The following is a 27798-nucleotide window of genomic DNA, read 5'->3' on the forward strand; positions in this document are numbered from 1 at the left end:
TTATTATTTAAAAAATATACTGCAGTGATTTGGGTAAAATAGCTGTTGTTTATGAACAAAACATGCTAACACATTTGTCTGTGACACACATAAATTGCTGTAGTTAATAAATTGGCAGGGGTGTGTATGTATGAATGAGAGAGATGATTCATTCTGACTGAGCCTCTTTGTATTTATATTTAAGCACGTGTAGGAAGGGTATTTTAAAAATACTTTCTCTTAAAGCAGATGCTGGATCATGCATCTTCTTCTACCCATCCAACAGATAAAGAGAGAGAGGGTGTCTTTGTCATCCTCTCTCTCCCGGCTGTGCGGGGGCTGCTGCAGAACAGCCCTGATCTCAGTCATCCAATACAGACAGAAAGAAATGCGAAGAGAGGGCGGGACTTGCATGAAAAGGCAGTTGGGGACAGCGAATGAGAGCGAAGGAGAGGTGTTCCTAGCCCATAATGCCCTTGATTCAGCGCTGAGAGCCGGGGGAGACAGACAGAGAGAGAGAAAGAGAAGAGAGTGAAGTCGGGGTTGAGACACCAGCAGGTGCTGAGGATAGAAACAAACTAGGTTATCAGGGAAAAGTGTGTGAAAAGATAGAACTAAAGAACAGAAAATAGTCAGAAAGAAACTACAATGCAATTTTAGTTTTTCCTAAGCTGGAGCCAACTCATATTCATCCCCCCTCACTGAGCTCTTTACCCTCCTTTCCTCTTACGGATTCTCCCTTCTCCTCCTCTTCCTCTTCCTCTTCGTCCTGTCCTCCTCTTTGACAGACAGAGCCACCATGGACACCGGGAGCCCCAGGAAAATACAGTTCACCGTTCCCCTGCTGGACACCCACCTGGACCCAGAGGCAGCAGAACAGGTGAGGAGGAAGAGGAGGTGGTTTGAGGGCTTTTGAAGGTTTCCTTTTCATGCATCAGTGACATGATTGGACTTTTAGCAAAATGAATGTGGAAAGACTTAAAAGGAAATCAGTGTTAATGCTTGTCACTCTCAGTCATCAAACCAAGTGGGTGCAGACAAAGCTGAGCAACTCAACTGCAATAATAAGATGCAGTGTGCTCTGTCCAAATGTGTGTAGTCTGATTGACGCTTTAAAGAAACCACATTTTACGGAACTCATTACTCCCTTGTACCTAAATAGCATGCTTTTGAATGTGGTGCTTGAGTCATCATGATGCAATTAAGATAGATGTTCCCTTCTTCACTCACAACCTAGCAGGTTCTTAGAGACCCAGTATCTCAGCAAAAGGGGTGTTGCAGTGTATGGATGCGTCTCCAGGGGTCTGCCGTTGTTTTGGTTTGAGTGTCTGGCGGCACGCACTCTACAGCAGTGACATACTGACAAAAGTTGCCTGCAATCACAAGATAAACTCATTCCAAATCAAACCGCTTTCAGCAATGTGATAATTTCATCACATCAATCTGAAATATGTATAAATAATAGATTGTAGCTGCATAGCTCGGTTTAAAGCTATTTCTCAGCTTTTATTTTTTTAGGATCTTATAAACTCAACATCACTTACAGAAACAAGACCAAATAACTCTTATTTGTGAGTGAAAACCCCAATGGGTACAATTCATGGTTTTTTAGAGAATGTAGTGAAAAGATGTGTCCCACTTTCACATTTTTATAAATATAACATGGACAGGTCATTAATAACAAATGAGCCTCAAGTGAAACCAGCAAAGATTTATGAGTCCGACTGCACCCCGTTTATACAGTATGTCTCTTTCTTCCTTCCTGCTGGTCATTCTTTTCCCCACTGTGACTGTAAGAAATATGTTAGGATGACTGCTTGGTGCATGTGTGTGTATGTGAGTTTGGCCTTGTGAGGCCATTTGATTGGATGGTTTGGGAATACAGTATGGTCTGGGGTAAGGTTCAGGTTGAGTTAGAGCTACTGGTATGATGAAGTACTTTGTAAGGCTCAGATGTGAGGAAGTGAATGTGCAGACCTTAACCATCATACTCTATAATGTCCTTCTCTGCATAAAAGTTCCCCCTCAGCTGGAATTACCTGCAGTGAAATAACTTCTGCTCTCATAGAGAGGAGCACAGCTTCAATGCGCACATCATTTTTACATAATTTGTTGTGGTTTGCAATCTTAACGTACGAAAATTCCATCTGATGTAAGGTTCCCAACAGTTTTCATGTTTTATGTTTAAACAAGTTTAAATAAAAGAGGATTTAACGTGGCTTTCTGACACATTCAAAAACAAACAAACAAAACAAACTTAAATGTCAAAATGGAAATAGACTCCTACAGGGTGCTCTAAATTAAAAACAGATCTAAAGTATAGGGGCTGCACAGTGGTGTAGGGGCAGTAAGAGGGGCGCGGGTTCGATCCCGGGTTGGACGGCCCTTCTGTGTGGAGTTTACATGTTCTCTTCAAGTCAACGCAGGTTTTCTCCGACGTGCAGTTAATTGAGGACTCTAAATTGCCCATAGGTGTAAATGTGAGTGTGAATGTTCTGCCTCTGTGTGTCAGCCCTGCAATCGGTACTCTGTCCCCCCCCCCCCTCCCCCCACCCTCTTCCCTGAAAAGGATAAGCGGTTATGGGTAATGGATGGATGGATATAGAGGACAGGATACTATTTTACCTCTTTTAACAGGACAAACGTAAATCATCACTGCTGCAGCAGGCCTTTTATGCAGCAGACATTTTGAAACAGGTGAAACACATTTCTTTAACGCTGGCTCAGTTCCATCAAGTGTCCCAGGACGCCATGACAGTGAGCCAGCATGCACAATACCAACGTCCTACATGAAGCTCACTTAAGTAGAGTGCCGTTGTTATTCATGTTTTCAATAACACCGATGCACTTTTCCTGCTATGACGTGGCAAAATGTCTGCTGTGAAAAAGGTCAACGGCTTTAGAAGTCTCATAATTAGTCACCTGTGACGCTTTTTCATGCTAAATGAAGAACTTAACATAATCATTGGCTTCCAAACTTAAATGTCAATCATTTTGGAATTCAATTTTTTGAACTCTTAGAATTATAATCCGACAGATTAAAGATGAAACCCTGTTTTTGATACTATCTATGGCCAGCATTATTTTCAACAGTAGCCGTTTAATTTATTTACATTCAATAATTACATATCTATTCATTATTTGCACGAATGTAGAGTGTATTACTATCATTGTACAGCTGTCTGTGATGAATAGTAAATTAATGAGAATTTTGCAATCTGTTGTGTCAAATACTTGTAGTCACTACGGTAACCAAAGGCATCACCAAATCAACCAGGACTGAAATCGTCAGGATTATGAATTTAATAAAACTGCCAGCAGATGAGCGTAGAGGTTGGATGGCATGATTATCCAGGCCTGAAGCTTATTGGTTTGTGCCGGTGTGGTTTGATTATGTTGCTGTTTGAACTAAGAAGCATCATTACGTGTGTAATTGATATTAAGGACACTGTGTCTGTGAATTGGTGCCTTACATTTGTAACAAGTGTGTTTGCGTCTGTGTCTTCTCTCATTTGTTCTTCTCCTCTGTATATCATTTGAAAAATACAGATGTAATTGAAGTCGCTCAGGTCTCCACTTCGGTCCTGTTTGTGTCTGCATGTCAGGGAGTCGGTGTCCACTGTCTGTGTTTATTTAGCCACGCAGGTCCCAGACTGCAGCCGGTCAATACAGGATCTTAAACACCTCCAAGTCTGGTGTTTACCTTCTCTTCTTCACCTGCAGACAGATCTTATAGCTCTAGGACTCAAGAGAGTTCTGGGCTCTCGGTCTCAATAAGCATGGCCACAGCTTGGATGATTGCCTTTGAGACTTTATCTGTTTAGGATGTATTTTCTATGTATTATAAGACTACTGCTAGTGGCCACTGAGCCTGCACGGCATGCTTGTTCGTAAGTGTTTTTTTGTGTATGTGTGACAAACAACAGCGCAACCATCAGACAAACAAAAAGTGAAAAAAAAAAAGTGTGTTTGTGCTTGTCTCTGTGTTTACAACCTTGCTTTTAAATATCACGCCAGGGGGCCTCACCCATGGTTCAGTGATCTTTGCAACCTGTCCTCCCGACATAGTGAATCAGCCTCCGTGGAGACCTGCACGTCAGTCAGAACACCCTCCCTGAGGTCTGACCCTTCACGACAACAGCATTCACACATTCATCCTGCTATCTGCAGAAAGACACAGTCTGTTCCACCGTTATCGTAATGACATTACATTAGAGCTCATTGTGTACTTACGAGCACAAACTGACTGTACACGATAGAGGTCAAGACCTGATAGTGTAAGTGGATTTCTTTTAGATTCTTTTTGCTACGGTTATTTAGATATTCTTCTCACCAGTACAAGTAGGTTTTGTTCATTTCAAACAGGTTCTGTTACGGTTTGACTGATGGAGTAGTTGGACATTTTGGGAAATGTATACCAATTCCAATCTCTTATCTGACCGTTGACTAGAAAGCTGGATCCATGCCTACTTTAGTTTAGCAAAAAGACTGGAAATGGGGACAGCAAGGCCATTTCTCATACGGTAGACGACCAGACTCCAGTATGTCAGAGCACCAGTCCATTGTTTTTGTACAGATTAAACAAATGAGGTGGAAAGCTGGAGCTTTAGAGGTGCTGGTAGACAGATATTATCTTTAAACAGAGCCAGCTTGCCTGCTTCCTGTCTTTATGCTAAGCTAATTTACCATGTCCTGGATCCTGCTTTATATTAAACACACATATATAAGAGTCATGTTAATCTTCTGAACTAACTCTAAGAAAGAAATGTTAAACCTTTCCTTGAACATGACAGAATAGAGGCTAATAAAGGCTTGAAACAGCTCAAGGAGCATGATAGGGGGCTCTGCTGAAGTCCTGCTGAATATACTATGATAGTGATTTCTCCCTGTTTCCAGTCTTTGCGCTGACCTAAGTTAACTGGCTGCTATAGTCTTAAATTCAACGGACAGATGTGAGAGTGGTATCGACCTTTTAGAATCGAAGTGAATATTTCTCAAAATGTCAAACTTATGCTTTCAACTCTGCCTGATGTCTACATTATATTCAACGTGCACACACTAATCAGTAACAACCAAAATGAGGCAGCATTAGTGAACTAGCCATGTTAACACCAGGTTATTATCTAACGATCTAAGGCATACTCTATTGAGGTTGTTAATAGAGTATGCCTAACATGATTAACACAGCTGGTTTACCTCTACATTTAATTCAAATTTATCTTTGCATGTTTACAACTTTGAGTGACAATTCACAGATCAAATGAAATCTAATTCCACTCCAACAAACATTTGATATTGAACTGAAATGTTTGCCCTATGTAGGGCCCTTGCTTGAGAAGTCTAGATTCATGGATGATGAGATGAGGAATTGTGACATATTGAGGTTATGTCCTTTATTTCCAGGGTTGATGGTGTCCTCCCTAATATTCCCGATGCTGATGTGTCAGAGCGTCTTTGTCCTTGACAGAGAACATAATGAATACTCTGTATTGACTCAGGAAGGCCATTTTCTGAAAATATATGGTTTTAACAGGAGTTAGGCCTACATGCATTACTGCTTTGCAAGGTAACAAAAGGTATATTTTTACTTGTAACTTTTCCTGCTTTTTGACTATTAGCTGCACCCCTCCTCAGAGCAGTGATTGTCCAATCACAGCATAGCAACCATAACTTCAACAGGCCTGTCCAGCTTTGGATTTCCTGACACGCTAAAGCGCTTTTACAAAACCAAAAACTCATGAGCAAAAGTATAAGGAAATCTAGCTAAAGGTTATCTGTTAGCTGAAGCTGCCAACATTAATAGCATGTCTAACTAACATTCTACCTACAGTAACCAAGCACTTCTACCAAGGTCAAGGAGTATCATTAGCTACACATGGGTTTCCCCTCGTCCTCTAATCCTTTCCATTTTCAACGTTAATAGTTAAAACATAGGCTACAATTTGAAAATATGAACCAGTATGTAAGCTAAGCAGCCAAACAGGATTACATAAGAGTGAAGTTACAGTCTGAACTTACATTTTTCCTTACCTTTCTTATAATATAAGGACTGCAGGGACATGTAGCTTTGAACTCAGTCTCAAGTTGCATCTGAAATGACATACTAACATGCTATTTAGATTTCCTTTAGAAAGTGTTAAACCTTAGTATCAATAGTATGTGAATTGCACACTATTTCCAGTGAAATATTACAGTATGCAAACAGTGGACACTACGCCGGCATAAATAACACGGGTTACCATGGTTATGTGTAGGAAGTGACGCGGTAATTACAGTTCACTGTGTTTATTCACACAGAAGTATGTTAAATGATAGTACACTTATTGAGTATGTAGTCCATAGTATGTTATTACGGAAGCGTTGTCAGTCTTTTAGCACAATATCATTTGTGTGGCCACCAAGTGCTTATCTAAGACCCCTTTTATAAGGTTCTTGTTTTAAAATGAGTCAGCTGGAAACATGACAAAGTCAAATGGAGGTTGACTTTCAACCAAGTCATAGAGCCATCACTTGATTAATTAGCAACCAACTACAGCTGATAAAATCTGCCAGTGACATTTGTTGATTTATAAAACTCGACAGTTGCCAGCAGGAAATGAGAAGCCTTCTTTTGTCTACTTCTCATCGAGGACCCATTGATTCAATTTCCAGTTCTTTGAACACATTCACAGCTGCCGCAATAACAGGCCTGAGCAGAAAACTTCCATGCTGCCTTCATTTGAAAACATAATGTTAAGCCCTCATTGTTCTCAATTTGTATTCAATTATAAACTGCTACTCTTTAACTTTTGTGATTCTCAGCAAAAATATATTATTACAGCGATTAAATTGCAGCTTGTGCATTGCATCCAACCCCCCCCCCCCCCCCCCCCCCCCAGTGCAGCTGGTTGTGTGATATGCAGCAAAAGAGAAGATGATAAGAGGGCTGTTAACAGTGGAGAAGACAAAGGATTGATAGGAAGTGAGAGGGAAGCAGAGGACTGAAGAAACTGAGATAAAAGAAAGAAGAAGTCAGTGAGCTGGGGTTTTAATGCCCTGTGAATACAGTAATTCCCTCTATTCAGAGCCAAATGAGACCACAGTTGGAGAGAGTCTGTGAGGATTTATAATGGCTGAGCACTGATTTTAGCCTGAACAATACCAAGATCATATTTCAAACGACAGGACGAGGAATCACATGAGTCCTTGTCTGTGCATTGTACTGAATTTCTGATAGATGAGTTCTGCCTCGGTCCAGCCAGTGAAGGTGCTGGGAAAGTTTTCTTTAACCTTTTTATTTCTGCAGCAATTTACTGGGTGTGAATCCGCTTTTTCTGATTCATGGCACTGACTTGTGCAAACGCATTATTCTGGTGAAGGTCACAGGGCAACTCTGATAGCACAAATACTACAAACCTACCAGTGTTTTTCTCCAAGGGAAATCAGGGTTAGGAGGTAAAGGCTTTACACCTTAGAATTTCCCTACAGTGCATTTTGAATTATAAACCTTTTTGCTACCTCTGTCACCTCAATTAGGTGTGAGTCTGGTTATTCCACGATAATAAAAGAGTTCCTAAAGTCAAATCTGTTTCAAGCTATAAAACCTGAACAATAGCTGTAGCTCCTTCAACCCTGTTTATTCACCTCCACTGAAATGTAGATGTGAAAGGACATTGTGAATACAATACATGGACAAATACCCCAAAAATGCTAAATATCAATACTGAGACAACTTGAGATCCTAGGCTTTGGACATTGTTTTATCAGCTTGACAGTTCATGAACTTTCTTAATTTTACAATAATTGCTTAAAAACATTTTGAAATGATGCCATATTTCAAAAGTCCTATACAGAAGATTACACATTAGATCTATTGGGGGTCTCAGAGACTCCAGCTGTAAAATATGGATTAAATGGATGCTCATCTGCTCTACATCTGTGATTGGTGTGAATACTTTTTACACAGCACTATCCCTCCCAAATTCCAAATAAGCGCATTTAGATTTTTGTTATTGGAGTTTGTTCATAAGAGGTCTAATGGAGTTACACCAAACGCATGAAACCCCAGATCAACATCTTTCTCTATAAATTACTTTTTGCAAACAAAGTAAATAGAGAGTTAAAGTGAAACAGGAACTTCCTGGTTCCCTTTCCAAAAGTAAGAAATGATCATTAAAAATTCCATTTGACATTTGAAATATGGTAAAATTGCAGTGCATGTTAGTGCATGTGAACATGCCCCGCTGGCTAGCTAATGGTCGCCACTCTGCACTGTGCTCATACAGCGGTTACAGCTGATAAACCGACCCCAACCGATGCCATCATTGTAGAAGTGTAGCACCCATCTCAGGTAAACACTGCCAGCTTTGTCAGCACTGTTGTCCCTGTTGGCACCGTTGGCTGCGAGCCGCCGGCTCTGCTGTCGCCATGTTGAGAGCCGTTAAGCGGCAACAGAAATGAACTGAATTTCAAATTCTGCACCTTTTGTCTAACTTTGTTATAATCATCAAGGATTCAATCTCTAATGGTTAATGCTGTAAAGGTGGCAGATTTGTCTTTGAATATGGAGAGAAAACCTCAGGAGCACACTTCAGTTTTTTTTCCAGAAAGACGGATGAAAGAAATGCAGAATGTGACATAATGCTTAACTCGTATAACATATGAAAGATGATATAGCCTTTTTTGGCATAACATCAATGTTTTATGGTCCTATACTTTTTTGTTTAATGTGTAAAGTTCAGTTGGCGGCAAAGGGAAATGTTACACTTCAGCAGTTTTCTATATTGGGTTTTAATGAGGTCCGAAGGAAATTTTATTATTTGAGGGTTGCAATTATACGTATTTATTTATTATTTATTTATTGATAATGTCAACAAACACAAGTGTTAAATATGAAACAGGACTTTGTTTCTGCTGTCTTTTGGCCTGACCTATATTTTCCAGCCAAGCGCATTTTGGCTGCCGCCCCCACACAAGAACATCAGGCATGCACGGCTTTTCCTGCCCACCCATCACTTTTTGAAGGCTGTTTTTGTTCGTTGTTGTGAGAAGTGACAGAACTGCATTTTAAACGGACTGTAAGATGAAAGGCATTCACGGCGGTTTGAGGGAAGAGCCTGTCCAGTAAGCGCTGGTATTTGTGTGAGCGAAAGATCTGGGAGTTTGCTTTGCTGCCGGGTGAGCAGAATAACAATGACTCTGGCTCAATCAGTTCTACACAGCCATGGCTCGTTGTGGTTTAATGGACGCCGTGAGGGGAATTTTTCTGGAATGACAACAAGAGACACACACAAGGCTGAAATATTAGTACATGGATTTATAGTATACAAAAGTACTAAATACATCTTGGTATCTAAATATAAACCTGAGTCCCAAAGTGGTTCACAGAAATATACTGAACAAATCACAAAATCATACTGTAAAACACAACTTGACAAAAACAAAATTTCAGCAGGAAAAATCTATAAAAACAGAACTATAGTTTGATGTGATTTAAAACTTTCCACAGATATTGCTGACCTGACCCATAGGGGCAGACTGTTCAATGACCTGGAATAATCTTAAACAGGAGACTCAGGGGAGCAGTGCTGTAACAGACTTATGGAACTACAATTCCCACCTGCCATCGCAATGTAACTCAATGGCAACTCGAGACTTGATTACTTATGATTGTTTTTTGCTTAATTGTGATTTTAATAAATCTTAGAAGAAAAATAAACAGTAACAGTCCAACACGCAGACAGACAAGAGAACAGTGGTGGCAATGTAGTGCCTCATCTTGGTTTCTTTTTGTAGGTATTTGGCATGGCTAAATCAGTTGTATTATGAAAGATTCTTCATTTGCATTTACACCTCATACTATGCATGTCTTGTACGGTTTGTGGGTAGATAAAGGTACATAAGTAGCTTGAGCGGTTGAGTTGACGTACATCTCATGGAAAAGTGTAAAAAGCTGTAAAAAAAAAAAATTCTGCCTGCTTGGTAAAGAAAAGAAAAGTCACTTAATGCCTCTCCTTATTCTCTCAGCCTTCATGGCTGTGATTTGAAAGGTAATGAAGATGGAGCCTCTTAAAATCTGAATACCTAATTACTTGGCTAATGAGATACTGACTGCTCCCTTTTCATTACTGCACATTATTTCTGCAGCTACATCTGTATTTTTTTATTGAACAGAGTCTAAAGTGATGTTTTGTGTTATTTAATAATTTCCTCACGCATTTTGTTGAAATCCGCAAAGCCTCAAAGTCAAACCTGCAAATTGGATCCAAGGGCAACAATTCACTTTCTGATTCTCCTCTGTCACTTACTTTTTTCCTTTTAACTGTGAATGCACCTGCTACAAAAAGGAGTCCTATCTTTTTGCTTTCCAATGTAGACTCACAGCACAGCTCAGAACGTTGATCGTTAGCTTCTCATCTTTATAGAAAGGAGTTTAACTAATAGCTGATTAAACTGCCTCACAAACTGCAATGTGATACTCCACTGTGCGGGCTGAGGTTAAGCTTTATGGCTGGAATGGCTGAAGAAGACTACACAGCTGTATAAGTGCACAACCAGCATTTAGAAAAGATGCATGGAGGACTGGAGCTTGCACACCTTCCAACATTAGTCAGCAACCCTGTCAGCTATGTGTGAGGAGTGCATTAGTGTGCATGTGTGTGTGTGTGTGTGTGTGTGTGTGTGTGCAATTGACTCTATTTAAATTCCCATATCACAGTCTTCTTAGTTTTATGGGTAAAATGAGATAAAACGGAAAAGTAATTACCTCATCCTGGAGGCGACTGGACATTAATCACTGTGCTTTCCCCAAAAAATCTGTGGTCTCTTAGTTTTGGGGATATAGATGCATAGCTGATTTCATTTCATATTTGCAGAACCTTGGGGTGAATATTTCACTGTAAAACTCCATCAGCCCTACTTATGGATACTTTAAAGTTGTTGCTCACGGTTAAGAGAGTCACCATTTATTTTCTCCCTAATTATTTTCACCTCCCTTCTCCTTATTTTAATTGGAGTTAGGTTGACGGTCAAATTAAGAAGTTTCTTGTGGTTTCAGCATGCAGTGATGCAGCATGTTGCTCAGTGGTGGAGCAGGGTCGTCCTTCAATCAGAGTATCGGCGGTTCGATCCCCGGTCCATGTTGATGTGTCCTTGGGCTGTGCCTGCGGTGTATGAATGGGTATGAATAGTTAGTTGGAGCCCTGATGGGCAGGTGGCCCCTTGCATAGCCAATGAGTGTGAATGGGTGAATGATGACGTTAAAGACAAATGCATTTGTTGGAAAAGCGCAATACAAGTCCATTTACCATCATTTTTACCATCACCATTTCACCATCCAACTTTCTTGATATTTCCATCAAAAAGCTGTTTGCATCTTTTGTTCTTATGGATGGACACTAATGGATACTTGTCTGATCACAGTTAAAACTAACGAAGGTTGTAACTCTATTTTTTACATCCACAGGCAGATCTTTCTAACAGATATGTATGCATGTGTATGTGGACTGGCTACAGTCTGTGTATGTAATGTATGTATGCAACATGTTATTTTGTATTGTTTTAACAGCAGACACTGTATGTTTCCAAGACAAATTTCCTTCGGGACAATAAAGTCTATCTTATCTTATCTTATCTTATCTTATCTTATCTTATCTTATCTTATACCGTAGATTTGGAGTCTCTGCTGCACAGCTCCGTGAAATCTGTGTGTTCTTTCTAGTATTAACCCAGAATTGGTCCATAGCTGCCACACTCCACTAGCCATGAGCCAAGAAGCAAGTAGGTGGCAGACTGCCCTGCTGATCTCACTGCACTGCTGAGATCCAGCATTGCTCTCAACCAACTCAGGCATCTTCAGAGACAACCAAATCCAAAATATGGATCACACAGGCTGTGTTACGGGCTGCCAGCATCATGACAGAAAGTGGATGCTGAGTTATCCATATGACCGGTACTGAGGGAGCAGGGCTAGTCCCTCCCTGATTGGCTGAGTAATGACACAAGTTTCAGTGCACTGCTTAGCATCTTGGTTGGTTGAGCCCATATAAGCCATTGGAGGTCAAAGCCTGTGTGAAATGACAGCCTGGAAGTGTTTGAGAGTTATCTGTTTTTATATTTTTCTTTAAGAGCAACCTTCAAATGTAAGGTTTTAAGATGATTTTTAGCTTCACAAAGCTTCATAATGTGCTTTACTGACGTACCAGCAAACATTTGTAATGGGGCATGTTTTTTTTTTCTCACTTTAAAATGAAACTTCTACTTTTTCAGATCAGAAGACGCAGACCCACACCTGCCACTTTAGTGGCATCCAGTGATCAATCATCACCTGGTAAGGCCCTTAAATGCAAACACATGCACACAAACAAGCTTTTTTGCATCTCCATTCTATGCAGCTCCACTAACAAGCAATCGAAACAAACCTCATAAAACAAAGTCCGAACGCTAAAATAACAGCTTGACATTGAGCTTTTTATCCCCAGATGGGAGATAAATCCCCACAATGTGATTAATGCAGCTCCATGACCCCAGAATAACACGTTAACACCGCCACGTTATTCTCCAAGATATTTCAGACATTTCTATTTCTTATTATGATTGCTGTGATGCAGCATCTAAAGTATATTTTGCACCAAGTGAATCTTCCTGCTGCATTAGAGCAACAAAAACAACCGTGTGTGTGTGTGTGTGTGTGTGTGTGTCCTCTCATGGGACCCTAATGATCAAACACAGCAGTGCTCCTCTAGAGAGTTGTCTTCTTCTGTGAGTCATCCAGTGGCTCCCTGCTTCCCCCACTGCCTCTGCTACTTCGAAGTGTGAGTGTGTAATGTGACCCAAATTAAAAGATGATCAGCTGGGAATGTAGGGCGGCGAGTGTAATTTTCTCCAGGTGAGAAAACTCCAGGTGGTATTCTGTTTTGTATGAATAAATGAAGAGTTGATGCGTCATTGAGGATATTAGCAGAGACTGCCATTGCTGTATGGTTTAACTGACAGCATTTTAACTCTTAGAGTTGAGTGTTTTTATATTGAAATAAGAGTCTTTCTAATTGGGTCTGATGAAAAAGTCTTGTGCCTGTGATCTGTTTGCTTAATATGTGTTTTTGATTACGTGTGTCTGTGTTTGTATTCAGTAATTGGATACTGAGCATGCAGAGTGTCTCAGTCAACCTTGATCTCTGAATGAAATTGCAGAGAAAACCTTTAAAAATCCATCTTGCTCAGTAGATCAGAGGCAAGAAGAAAGAAAAGGGAAAGAAGAGACTTAGTGAAATCGTATGTGAAGTGAAGGCATGGGGAAAAAAGATACTGAGACGTAAAAAATACGATTTTAGGAAAAGAGGAAGTGTGTTGTTTATCAGATATTATATTATGTTGTTATCTGTCATTTTACAGTCGTACTAATTTTAGTTAGAATTTAGAGTTTTTTTGGTTGTATCGTGCTCTATAAGAATATAACAGAAAAGAAAGTTCTTTGAACTGAATTCAGATTTAATTGTTAGTTATCTATGGCAGAAGAGTGAGGAAGAGGGTGAAGATGCATTTGGAGAAAAGCAATGCCTCTAATATCATAGGAAAAATGTCACTATAGTCCTTAAACAAACATCTCTTTTGTCACTTTTGATTGTACGGGGCGACCAAACTATTTTATCCTCTGGAATTAATAAAGTTATCAAATCTGATGGAATTTACTTTGGAGTATTTTTTATCCTTTCTTGGCCTCATTAGGGTGGTGCCAATGTTTGGGTATTTCAGAGAAGAGTTGTGTGACTTTGATGGACTTGTATTTAATCTCACACTGAGCTGCATCTATATGTGTGTGTGTGTGTGTGTGTGTGTGTGTGTGTGTGTGTGTGTGTGTGTGTGTGTGTGTGTGTGTGTCCTCAAAATGAGAAATTATGAGGTAGACAGCCATGCCATGGAAAAGATATGAGTTCACAAAATCAACTTCAAACATCAAATCAGACACAGAGACGCAATCAGAGATTCAGACAGTTCCAGTTATGAGTGTATGAGAACGAGGATGTGCCAGAGAGGAGGGGGATGGGGAGGAATAGATATGATGATGATGAGGGAGAGGAGCTGTGCTTGCGCAGTAATGTTGTGCCCCACATCAGACAGAGCCCTGCATTATTTAATGCTCTGCAGATTGCTCTGCCCTGTGCACTGTGAACCCCAATAGCACAGAACAGCCACAGTACAACTTAGATGCAGGCTGTGCCTGATTTGATCTTCTCAGAAGAGGAGGATTCATGTCTTTACTGATGCCTGGAGAGAGACAAAGAGACAACTTGAGTGGGATACAATAACGTTTGACAAAAACAGAATAATTAAATGTATTATTGTTGTAATACAACTTTATAATGTCTTCTTTACAAACTTCTATTTTGGTATTTTGTGTTTCATGAAGAGCAACAGCAGTGCACTACTGTCTGTCCTTTGGAAGAGATGGTTAAATGGATGGACTTTGTTCCCAAATTGGGAAAGGATTATCCGGTTATCCAGGTGTATCAACAGTAAATACACGGTAAACTGCAAAGTGCAGTTCTCTTTCAGGTGTGTCTGCATGACCACTGCTGTATTGTGTGATTGAATAAATACAACCCACAATTGACCAACCACCATCTAGACACCAATGGGCTGTAAGGCGTCGTAAAACACCCTTCACTCAAAACAAACAGTGATGAATCTAGGCAATCGGCTCGAAGTCGTCGTATAACACACATCACACAATCTTGCAAACACAAAATTAAACTCACTGAGCTGTCGGCGTCTGAGTGGCAGTGATGTACTCAGCATTGCGTGTACTGGTGGTTCCGTTAGCTGCTCGCTAAGCGCAAAACACAATGTCACTACAGTAATAAAAGTGAGCAAAGTTTTCCTCCCCACTGTGTCCCTGGCAGCAGAGTAGCAGATGGGGAGTCGGAGATGCACACATGCTGTGTTATCACTAGCGGCCACTTCCGGTAGGGGGCCTGTTAAGAGTAGTGAGTGAGGAGTCGACAGGCAGTCAATGGCAGTATAAAACAGGCAATAAAAGCTGGTTTGAGAAAGTATTAGATACTGCAACCATGAGAGGTCCTTGAGCATGCAGTCATAAGTGGGCACCCAGAATAGTATGCAGTTTGCTCCAGCAGAATGTGAGATCAGCCGTGGACAGACGCAGAGGCGCACACTCACTCTTCCTGGCAGGGATAATAGAGAAACATATTGACACTAGAAGATGTATATCTATAGAATACAGAATATTAGAGTACACTATAAATATACCTAACTACTACAATTAAAACACAGATAACCACAAATCTGACATAAAACGATCACGTTGAGTGGTGCCCTTTAGATGAGATCATTTCATCTCTACAAGCACCAGTTGCTCTGTGGTGGAGAGAATGTTGCCACCTGAAGCACTTTGGCAAATGAAGCTCTAAGCAAGAAAATTCATGATGTCTTGATTAATCTTACACATACAAACACATACAAACACATAAAGGAAGTAAATACTGATGCAAACTGGGTGTTAACAACAACTGAAATGACTTTGTTCACTATACAGTACCTTTCGATTTAAAATGTTTTTTAGAAGTTATAATGATGACAATAGTGTCACTCTTCTATCACTACCACTGACATATACACATCATTTACAACTTTATATCTTACCAAATTCAAATGTTGTGTACATGCTGCGCTTATGAGCATCGCTGTCTGTTCTTCTTTACTGCCATGCAAACTGCTGGACTAATCCGTCTTCACTTTGCCCTTTCTTCATCTTCCAGATTCTCCCTTTATTTGAACAATGTGCAACCATGAAATATATCCTCATTCAGCTAGCCCTGCTGCCACCAATATTGTAGAAATAGTAGAACTACAAGTTTCTTTGTAAGTGAACATCTCCTCAAGAATTATGAGCAACTTTGATTTTACGCAACTTCTTGCTTGCTCTCCACCACAAAGTCAATCAAATTTAAAACATTATGCTGACATTGCCCCTTTTTTGGTTTTATTTTTACAAACATTCAGTTCTGTCTCAAGCGTTATCTCACTTGGTACAGCGCACTTTGTTGATCGAGCATTGGAAGTTCCAGTTTGACATATTCTGAACTATAATCTTAAACTGTGAGCAATCATGCCTGTTACAGTTTATACACCCCCTTTTAAATGCATGACTCACTGTGTTAAGACTTATATTTCTTTTTATCGTTTGAAGACACAGTGCAAGCGATTTTTGGATTTTCTCATTTTTCTTCATCAAATGCCGTACAGAAAATATAAATCGACACCAGCCACAGTAGGCAGCTAAATTAGAGCTGCTTTGCTGAATAAAGTGGAGTCAGAAGACCGTCTCTGTTCCCGTCTGGCTTTGTGTCAGACAGCCAGTCAGTTGGGAGTTGCAGTGATAGACTCATCACTGCTTTTTTTATTGGCCTTTTTTTCTCATTCTGCAGCACAGATGGGCTCGATACACAGAAAAAAAAAATCTAAATATGAGCCGAGTGAAAGCCATATTTTATGTTTGTTGACCCAAATTATATTTCAAACATGTCTACTACTGCTGCTACTACTACTAACAATATATATATATATATATATATATATATATATATATATATATATATATATATATATATATATATATATTTATTTAATATATTTATTTATATAAATTATTATATATATAAAATATATAATATTTATATATATATTATATATATATAAATATATATTATTTATAAAATATATAAATAAAAATTATTTATCAATATATATTTATTTGAGCACAGCTGTTCACTGTTCTAAGATTTAAAGTATTTAGCTCAAGTACATTAATACTATGCACCAATTTCAATCATACCATATGGCTTTCACTCGGCTCATATTTAGATACCTGAAAACCTGAGAAGACACCAGATCAATTTAGAGCTCCAATTGCACTCCATCTGTGGTGCACAAACATCATCTCGGAAATTGCACAAATTTACAGCACAGCTTCATATTTTCAGGATCAGAACACCTCCATCATATTTAAATATAGTATCTACTTTTACTCTGCAGATGTTCAATTGTTAGAGCTTCTTAATTTAAAATGCAACAATTCTGCAGTTAAAGCTGCCACCATCACTGCAGGGGAAAGATTTTTGTTATTGATAGCGACAGTATTTTAGCTTGTTTTTCGGTCTTTAAGTTAGAATGATGTTAAATTATAAATGAAAGTATGCATGAAAGTTATGAAAGTTTGCAGCTTAAACAGCAACAAAATATTGCGTAAATGTCAAAAACAGAATATTGCAAAAACTGAAAAGGTGTGGGCTGAAACCATGGATTATTTTGCCTACACTAATCACAAAAATATGATGCAATATTCCCCCATGTACAAGCTCAGAATAACCTACCAAACATCTCAAGCTTGTTTCACAGGTTCACCCTTTTTATTGAAGTTCATTTCTATTTTTGAATGTGTTTGACTTACATGTTCCTGTAAGATATTTGCTTTCTCTTTTTGCAAACATGTTTGGAACTTTTTTTTATGGCTGCACAAAATGTTTCAGATTACATTTTGCACTGATGGAATAAAACTCAGTTTTCAGACTGCCATAGTTTGACAGCTGTCTGTCAATACCAGTGTATAAATCTTTAAGATTTGCTTTGTAATTTAAAGAACATTTCAAGACTGCATATTCCCTGCGATTGATTTGAAACTAAATCCATAATGGTTGCATGAACCTTCTGAAACTCCTGGGAGATTCTAAAAATAAGAGTCAGTTTCAAGCATCACTGTAAACGTGCACAGCAGGAAGATGAATCCCTCTTGAAATGAAATGTAAAAGCTTCTGTGTCAGGTTTTTATTCACCACCGGTGAATAACTTTGTGTTTGTTGTAGAGAAAGAGAGAGAGTGAGAGAGAGAGCGCGAGAGAGAGAGAGAGAGAGAGAGAGCGAGAGAGAGAAAGAGAGAAAGAGAGAAAGAGAGAGAGAGAGAGAGAGAGAGAGAGAGAGAGAGAGAGAGAGAGAGAGAGAGAGAGAGAGCGAGAGATGAATAAAGAAACAAGCACATCACTGACATTTTGAACAGTCTAGTGCATACTTTTAAGTAGGAATAATATATGCACATGCTTGCTCACACACACACACACACACACACACACACACACACACACACACACACACACATACACACACACACACACACACACACACACACACACACAGAGCGCCTTCCTAGTGCCTAGGGATGCATAGGTTGCCAAGCAACAAGGTGGTGTCCTAGAAAAAATTTCCAAGGCTGGAAACAAAGTGGCTGCGGGTTCAAAGCAATCACTATTGATTACAGTTAATGGTTTTACTGTACTCCAGTCAACTGTTTTTGTTTCTATTTCAGTCCTTTCATTTAGTGACCACAGAGTCCTGTTTCAAATATTGACTACAGATGATCAATCTTAATCCAGTTGGAGTCACGTGAGCTTCACGTGACTGTAGTATCATGTTGGAGTTTCCTTGTTTTCCTGAACAAAAATAATCTGTGAATGCACACACTGCAGCTGCTTTTTCTGTAGTAATATAAACTCAGCTGCCAGTTTATTAGTCACATCCAGCTCAAACTAATGCAGAACAGTCCTGCAGTAAATCCTACCTTCATGAAGATTATAATGCAAAATATAAAATGATGATGTTTTTGGTGAAACTTTAGTTTTTGTTTTGGAGAGGTGTTGATTCAACTGTATTAGGGTTTGTGTGGTGCTGTTGAACTGTATTACACTATATACAAAGAGGGGTTTCTGTTATTTAGCCAACCCTCATTGATATAAATAGGGTGGTCAAAATATTGGAAACATAACATGAAGGTAGGATTTATTGCAGGACTGTTATTTGACTGTAGACTGCAATAGTTTTAGCTAGATGTATCTAAAACACTGCCAACTGATTGTAAATCAACTCAGCTCCAGACTACACTTTAGTATGCGACACACTTACTTCCCTTAAGGGGTTTTGGATAAACAGTGTTTTACTGTTTATATCATCAGCAGTTGCCTGCATGCAGGGATCTATTTGGAAGAGGACGAGAGTGGATTAGCATCCCCTTTGTTTGCAAAAAATCATTCAGAGTGTCTGTTTTTATTCAAAGATGAAAGTGGAGAATAATGAAAACAATTCCGCTCACCATGCTTGAGAAATAAAATGGAGCAAACACTTGCATCTGGCTTGCAGTGTGTCAGATAACCATCTGGCCAGAGGTCACCTTGTATCCACTCTGGTGTCTGGAGACACAGCCGCACTCCAGCTACAGTTCACTGACACACTGAAGAGGTCAACCGTGCTATCATGACCCGTCTCAAGGCTGCACAATGTTTGCCTGTTCATTCTGTATTTGCTTTAAGTCCTACATTTTCGTTGCTGTATTGTGTGTTGTACATAAATGTGTATTTGCTTTCTCGCAGAAATAGATGAAGATCGTCTCCCAAACCAGTTGTACAAGGTAATTTAATTTATGCTCTTTGAGGGTCCATTTTATTGAATAAAGTTACAGTAATAGAATTATGGGAATTCTTTTTTTCTTTTTTAAATTGACTCCAAGAAACATTGATGTTTTACAGGCAGCCTTGTTAAACTCCCCTCGACAACGGCGAAAAGGGCAAAAGGGAACACCTACAATGAAAGGTAAAGTGCGTTATCTAGTTATACGTGTGATGTTGGTATTTTATGAGTTAGATCACACAGCTGGTAGCCATTAAACAACAGGAAAAGTGTTGGCCTGTTTCCAGACTTCTAAATCACCATCTAAATGATATTCTTTGAACTGGAACATAATTCATTCTTAGTATCAGGTTAATTGAAATATACTGACATTAAAAACTCCACCTGCCATCAAAGTATTGCAGTACTTGTATTTTGTTAATTGACAATTCACTCTAATTAGAGACCACAAAGGATCTTTTGGCATATAGGGCTTGTCTTGTAATTTGTACCACCTCATATAATAACCATTAAAGCCAAACTGAGTCTCTTATGGCTCACATGACAGAGGTCTGGAGAAGATGAAGTACAAAAGAAAACGATGTTGATGTTGTTGGCAGTTGTCATTATTCAGATCAGTCAGTCTAATAATGGTACAATCACCAATGTGAATGTAATAAAGTTTAAAGGACAGGCCATGTGCATGTCCATCAATATGTGCATTGAAACAGTTTTTGCTTGCTGTAAACTGTCTCTCTACAGTTAATGTTACTACTTTTCCAATCGAAGCTCGGAAAGGAAACACAAAGAGAGAATTTATACTAAAAAGTAACTTTGGAAGATGTTAATTTCAGAACTCAGACTGATAAATCAACTTCAGCTGAACTTTAGACAGCATTTTTGCTCAGAATGAGAACTGTTTCTTCTCTATATGGGAAATATAGACAAGAGAGACAACATCTGTTTCAACAAACATATGGGCACGTCAGCATTGTTTTAAAACAAAATGTAAAAAATGTCAACCTTTAATGTGATAAAGCTATTAGCATGTCCAATAGAGTCTAGGAAGTCAGATGTCAGGCAACGTAAACTCACTTGGTGAAATAGCTGAGCTAATGATTGGAGTTTGGGCTACCTTGAGTGTCCTATTTCAGCCCAGGAGCCAGTCAGTGCTGCACTTGCCTTAGGGGGGGACTCATTATCCCGACCAGAATTTCTCCCAATTTCCATTTTTTAGCTACAAAGTGTGTCTTCGTGAGATTGGGGCACAAGGAAAGAAAACTGAAGATGATTGTAAAACTGCACACACAGAGCCCAGAACGTGACTATTTCTGTAGGCTGTTGTTGTTGTTGTTTTTATCACTGCAATGCAATGAAATATTATTTGAAGTGTCAACATCCAATTTAACACAAATACATAGTGTAATGATTTATGCAGTACAAGTGAATAAGTTCCAACAAAGAAACCAAAGCAAGGGAACAATAATGAGAAGATAAGTAAAAGTTTGTGCTATAGGAGGTTTATTCTTAAATTAGTTTCACAGCTTAACAGCTTCAAGTGTGATGAGTCGCTTCCTAAAGGAAACAGGCGATAATCGGTGTGTTTTAGTTTCCCACTGCAAGGCGATTAAGAGTAATGAAACCGTGGATGAAGGAAGGTGAAGAAAGCGATTAAACAAATCTCTCAACTCTAATGTATCTTTACCTGCCCCCTGACTTCAAACAATGCTGGATGTTAATTAAATCTCGCTAGTTCATTAAAAATGCTTAACCTATAATATTCTTTTGAAGTGCTGGATTCCATTGAGTCTCCTCCTTCATCTCTCTCTACTGTTCATTCCACGTCTTTTCTCCCATTGGTTCCCTTCCTCTCACACAACTTCCTTTTTTTGCTTGTCCTCCGTGTTCCAACATTTCCCCAATGATTTTCTGCTTTTTACTTTCCACTCTTTTTTCCAATCCACTCCTCTCCCCTCTCATCTCCCCTCTCCTTCCCCTGTGAACTTTTCCCTCTCAACCGACTTTTCTTTTCCCTGCTTCTCTCTCACCTCTTTTATTTCCTCCCAGAGCTGCAGTTCATGGTAGAGCATCACCTGTACAGGCAGCAGCAGCAGGGAGCCGGGGACGATTGCTCCTCAGAGAGCTGCCTGTCGGACCGGCCCAGCCCCGACTCTTTTCCCACCGGGGAGGAGCTCCCACACGATGATGAGGCCACTGCAGAGGCCTTTGAGAAACTGCGCTGCCAAATGGAGGGTATGTTTGGAATCTGTAAGCATTTTATCTGCATGTCTACTGCATTGTATCTGCCTATTCAGCAGCACAAACCTCTTTTAAAACCTACAACACGAACAAGAGTACTTCAACGCTTTACCATAGAACATGTTCATGTCTTTTTCCTCCACACAATTTAAACTGATCACGTAGGAAGTAGAGTGAGTATTTGTCCATTTGGATTTTCAACTTATAAAAGTAGAAATAGCAAATAGAATGACTCTATGAAGAGGGTCAAAATGGAGTATGTAAAAATACGTCTTGGGCAAAAAGTGTAGAACAAATCTTATACACCAGGATGTGAGGATGCTAGAGGGAAGGAGGGACAGATAAGGAGGTCACTGCTGTGGTCTCTGAAAAATAGATAGTGCGGTTCCATGAGAAGAGAGCAGATGGAGGGACAAGATGAAACCTTTTTTCATAAACAATTAATATTAAGGAAGGATGTAGAATTGGGAGAAAATGGGAGCGGTAAAGTTATGCAGAAAATTAGGCAGAAAGCTGAAAAATGTCTCCAAGGGGTGTATGTAAAATGCATGATAGGCTTTGGGAGTGAGAGGGAAATTAAAAGAAGTGAAACAAAAAGATTGGGGTAAACACTTTTGCTCACAATTCAACACATTCTCACACATTCAAATTGTTTGTATGGATTAAAAACATTTGATGTAGCATTGTTGTAATTATTGAGTTTCAGAGGAGCTGGTATGTGGATTTAGTTTTCTTTGGGCTGAACCAAGCTAGACATTTCCCCCTGTATCCAGTCTTCATGCTAAGCTGAGCTAACCGGCTGCAGGCTGTAGCGTCATATTTAGTGTACTGACTCAAGAGTGGTATCGACCTTCTCATCTAACTCTCAGCAAGAAAGTGTATAATTGAACCATTCATTTAATGAAAACACTTACATGGTTCAAAGTGCCACCTTGGCAGTCTCCTGTCAGTATCACAGACCTTAACAGCTGATGAGAAAAAGCAGGGAATCAGCTTTTCAGCTCAGGCCAAATAATTTACTAAGTGGCAGGTGAGTGGATGATCACTGAGTACAGCACATACTGTACACACACTCAGTAATTACCCACCAACGGAGGGCTGCGTTTCTGTCACCACGCCGGCGATAGCCGTAGCCTGAGGTCCATTCTCGCCAACACAATGTCTCAGGAACGCCTTGAGCAAATTTAATCAAATTTGGTACATTACTTTACAGTCATTTAGCAGACGCTTTTTATCCAAAGCGACTTACAATTCAGTATCTATCTACACACCGTAGGCACAGCTACGGGAGCCATTTTGGGGTTAAGTGTCTTGCTCAAGGACACGTTGGATCGAACCGCCGACCCTCTGATTGAAAGGCGGCCCTGCTCTCCACTTAGCCACGGTCACCCCGTGGTACAAGCGTCCAACTGGATTCAAGGATGAACTGATTCGATTTTAGTGTTCAAAGGTCACTGTGATTTCACGTCCGTCCCATTTGTGTGAATACCATATTCTATTCTAGTTGTTGATATTATCTATTTTCATTTTAATTCACTGGGACACAACAACAAAAACGTACTCCAATGTAAAAAGACAACTCTGTTTTGTATGGATTGCTCCCATTTTATGAAGGAGCTTCTAATAAAGTTCTCAATACAGATGAAAGGAGCAAAGGTGACGCTGGGGGAAACAAATCAATGACCATTAAAACGAGTCCAGTCGAAGTTGGCTTCCCTTTAAGATCAGCCTTTTGAATTCACACAGTGACTAGAAAACATGCAGCTCTAAATGTCAGGTGACATTGATTATTGAGACAAGGTGGTGTACTCCAACATAATTTAGCAGAGAATATAGGAATAGAGTATTTTATCCCCACTGCTGTGTGATGGAAAGTGTATTGTCTCTTCTCTACTTCACCTTCATCTCAACTTCTATTTGTCTCTCTGCTCCCTGCAGAGTTCTCAAGGGAAAGTCTATTAGAAGCTGCTGGAGGGCTTGAGTGCCCTCTCTCCAAGGAGAAGGAGGATTGCTGCAGCGTTGCCAACGTAGCAGATCCCTCATCGCAACAAAACAACGCACCAGGTAGAGTCAAAGGAGCCGTGTTTACGATCCCATCCCTCAGGGGACTCTTCATCATCCGGTCGCCAGGCGGGGATTATTTAGATATGTTAACAGTTCAACAGGCTTGGCTCTGTGACATGTAATCATGGCTGGTCAACAAACACCTGTGAAGTGGCTTTGATTCCACACTTCACAGAGTGCTCCTGTGGCTGAAAGAACCTGCAAGGCTGCTCATACGGAAGTGGACAAATGTGTTCGTGGGGCTGAATAGAGACTGTGGGAGTTCTGTCATTTCTGTAGATTTGATTTGTTGTTTCTCAATTTCTTTCTCCTACATTTGATCTATGTGGACATATTAATCAAGAAAGTGTAGTTAAAGTGTGCATATTAAAAACACAGGCATAATAGATTCATCGTGACTTATGATGTGTGTGCTCAGACAGAACATAAAAGTCAATGGAAAGACAATATTGAATGCACAAATTGATGAAAGATGCATCAGAGCGATTTAAAAATGTCCCAAGATCATAGAGGTAAGATGCTCCACTCTGTAACATCACTGTAAAATCAAGCGGTTTTTTTTATGGTTCAACAACTCAAACAGAGTGAGACGTCTTGTCTCTTGCTGATAGTGTCACGACTAGAGTCACATCCTCCCAGTTAGTCTTTCATTCTTATGTAAACTAGTATCCCAACAACATCATTTAGTTACTTAATGATGTGCTTTCAGTAACTCTAGCTTATGGAAGCTACCTAGCTGGACATGCTAACGATTTCAGTTGACGAGCTGACAAACACACTGTTTGATACATCTCTTATCCCCATTACACTTTTGTGTTTGAATTTCTGGTTTTGACAAAGTAAAAACAAGGCATTGCCCTCTTAAGATGTACTGTATCGCTCTTATTCCAGCCACATGAGCACCACATTGGTTTGTTAAGAGATCTAATGCTTCGGGGCTTGATATATTCATTTGGACCTTTGTTTCTATATGTAGTTAAACACCAAGCAACAGAAAGCTGACTCTCTCCATTAGGAGAAACAATGTTGGAATAATAGTGTTCCCAATTATTTATTTGTCAAGCTGCAAGCGTCCATCAAAGCCTCCATGAGTCAGCCTCTTCCCTTTCTCTTTTTGTGCCTCAGTATTTTACGTTTATGTTTTTCAGACACAAAAGCTGCAACATCCAGTGAGAGTCAGCCGGCAGAGGAGAAGACAAAGAAATGTATTCTGAAGAAAGAGAAATAGAGCGGTCTTCTGAAACACAAAGCTGCTCAGTCTTCTCAGCCAGCCCAACACAAAAAAAGAAGATTGTGTCTGCAAATCCACTTTTTAGGTACATCAGGGCATCTATGTTCTTCTACAGTCAGGTTTTAGTTACCACCCCGAGAACATGAACAAAGGTTTCTACACTTATTTACACAAAATCCTGCGAGAATTATTTAACTATGATGATACGCCAAATTAAAACTAGCTAACTGTATGTATGAACCAGACTGGGAGATACTATCTAGTTAATTGGAAAGAGAGAAAGTCTTTTCCTGTCTCTGTCACACAATCATTACCATAAACTACCACCACTTAGGCTACATGCACAATGTCCCCTTTAATGTTCAAAGGCAACAAATATTCTATCTACAATCCTTTTAAAGAGTTTTTATCATTAATGTGCCATGACTCCTTCAATTATTGTTCCATCTCAAAGCAATAAAAATGTATTTGTACCTCATAAATAACAGGGACCGAAACCGCTTTTAAATTCAAATCATTTTAGTAAGTTAGATGCTGAGTGAGTGACACATCTGGGTTGATTGACAGTTTATAGAAAAACTATATTAAAGTTTGTTTTGATTACTTGATTGGACAGCTACAAATTCATTCTTACAGTACAACTCAAATAAAATGATTATGTTATGTTATTTTATTGCTACAACATGTAGAGCTGCAACAATTAGTCAATTTATCAATTTACAGAAAATGGATGGGCAAATAATTTAATATTCCATAAATAATTGGATAATTATCCATAATTATTAATTATAATTAATTCTCTGGTTCCAGCTTTGCCAGTGTGAGGATTTGCTGGTTTCCTTTGTGGTCTACTATTATAAATGAAATATTTTAGGGGTTTGGACTGTTTATTGGACAAAACAAGACATTTGAAAATATCATCTCGAACTCTGGGAATCACTTTTATCTGTTTTCTGAAATCGATTCATCAGGAAAATAATCAGCAGATTCTTTGCTGAAATTGAGTTGTAAAAAAAAGTTGTAGCCCTAACAGCATTACATATCTGTTCAGCAAATGACTTGTCTTGTGTTCAACTTTGAGACAAAAAAAAACAGAAATCAAAAGGGAGAACTTTATATTTATTTATTGCAATACTGCTTTGGTCTTCATTATACATCATATTTGCATAAAGCAGTAACCTTATCATTGAAACGACCAGAGCAAAGTCAGCAACACAACATGAGCCGCAAACTTAAACAACAACCCACATCTGCTTTCGTGTATAACTCATAAACGTGAACTCATGTCTTGTCCTGCAATTTAGCTTGTTGGATGAGCGACCAAACAAACATTCAGAAGGGAAGATTGCTCCGGCAGGGTCAGATTGCAGGCTTTTTAGCTAATACGCTGCTCTGCTGCAGCACATTAAACAGCATGTGAACGTACATGCAAATGTCCAGTTAGATCATTGTGTGGTACTTACTCTTCAGTACCACTGCTAACAACACGCTGTCTGCTCATGATGTGGAAGTTACCACGTCATTTACTTTGTCTCTCCAGAAGTCACCTACTAGCTGCTGTCAATCAAACACAGACGCGCCCCCAACTACTGAGAGGAAATTGAATATTTCTGATATTTTTATTCCTTTTAATAATAAGAAAAACTTTAAAACACATTTAAAATAAACAAAAAAAATGTTGAATTAATTTTTGACTGCATGAAGGGATGACTAAATGTGATTTCAGTTGGACTTCAATGTACCAAGTAATTACTGCTAATATCCCAATTAACAACAATGAGTCTGGTTACGGTAATACACTAATAACCAAAATGTACAAATTGCACCCAATTTTTAACACTTGAATGCTTTTCTGGAAACTAAATGCTAGACAAAAAAAAAATGTTTTCTGCATGGCACTGAATGTACAGTGACCTCTGTACTCTGCTTTAATTTGTAGGGGAACTTTTTTCAACAGAGAATCAAACATTTAAAATACCAGACAACGATTGTATTGACTGGCATTTCCTTTTTATTTTAGTTTTGAATGAAACAACGCCATTATAAAGTTGTCAACTCACTCTTAAATGTTACTTCATCTGTTATTTGTATCACTGAAGTGGCATTATTATGTAGATTATGTGACAATCCTTTCCTGACACTCACATTAATACTTGACATGCCTGAAAGAAATAAAGCAGACTGAAACAGTAAACTAAAGCCACCCTAGTATTGATAATTGCAAGACCACAATGAACAAGAAAGACAATGAAAACATTCCTGTGCAAGCTTTTGTTTTCTTCTTCTGCAGTATATTTATGGACCATGTAATGTTTGTTCTGTTTTTGAATGGTAATAGTGTACTTTACATGGATTTAGTTTTGTTCCAATTTTACTTGAATTGATTGATGATTACATCTGTAATCTAAATTTGTTTGATATAATAAAATGTTTAAATTGGTCATTGGCTGTTTTTCTTTCATACTTTTTTGCATCCAGTCAAGTTAAAAGTGCGTTTGACAGTCAGACTCAGCATGATGTCTGCTCCAAACAAAGTCTTTAATGTCCAAAGCATGTAAACAAGGACCTGCTTTACTAATAAAACATCAAAAAAGAGATATATTAGGAATAGTCTCCAAAAACTTCAAGTTAAATTTACAGTGTCTGACATCACTGCACATGTTCCACGTGTTTAGAAGACGTTGACTATATCCTAAAAATGGGCACTCTGCAAATAAATAATTCAATGTACTCAAAGCCAGGAGCATAAAACCACGTACACTTTTCATACACAGGACTGTTTGGAGATTTTGGGCAAACTGGTAATTTAAGCTACATGTGACATCTATACCGACACTT

At 39.1% G+C, this 27798-nt stretch overlaps 1 protein-coding gene across 1 annotated transcript; it reads left to right on the forward strand.

Annotated features, from left to right (window-relative positions):
* The first annotated feature begins 483 nt into the window (after window positions 1-483).
* Window positions 484-27380, forward strand: LOC137873871 (protein phosphatase 1 regulatory subunit 1A-like). Its single transcript, XM_068712338.1, has 7 exons — window positions 484-859; window positions 12226-12286; window positions 19391-19428; window positions 19547-19610; window positions 21474-21659; window positions 23604-23729; window positions 24878-27380. The coding sequence occupies exons 1-7, from the start codon at window positions 779-781 to the stop codon at window positions 24955-24957; spliced, it is 636 nt and encodes a 211-aa protein (XP_068568439.1). The 5' UTR covers window positions 484-778; the 3' UTR covers window positions 24958-27380.
* Window positions 27381-27798: the final 418 nt, after the last annotated feature.

The sequence above is a fragment of the Cebidichthys violaceus genome, unplaced genomic scaffold (assembly GCF_023349555.1).
Source record: "Cebidichthys violaceus isolate CVI_PGR_0920_01 unplaced genomic scaffold, fCebVio1.0.p SCAF_17, whole genome shotgun sequence".
Taxonomy (NCBI): domain Eukaryota; kingdom Metazoa; phylum Chordata; class Actinopteri; order Perciformes; family Stichaeidae; genus Cebidichthys; species Cebidichthys violaceus.

Bases quoted from the DNA above. Each gene is read 5' to 3' on its own strand.
- LOC137873871 (XM_068712338.1), top strand. From the start codon at position 779: ATGGACACCGGGAGCCCCAGGAAAATACAGTTCACCGTTCCCCTGCTG. The intron at 860-12,225 runs GTGAGGAGGAAG...CTACTTTTTCAG, and splicing joins ACCCAGAGGCAGCAGAACAG to ATCAGAAGACGCAGACCCAC. The intron at 21,660-23,603 runs GTATGTTTGGAA...TGCTCCCTGCAG, and splicing joins ACTGCGCTGCCAAATGGAGG to AGTTCTCAAGGGAAAGTCTA.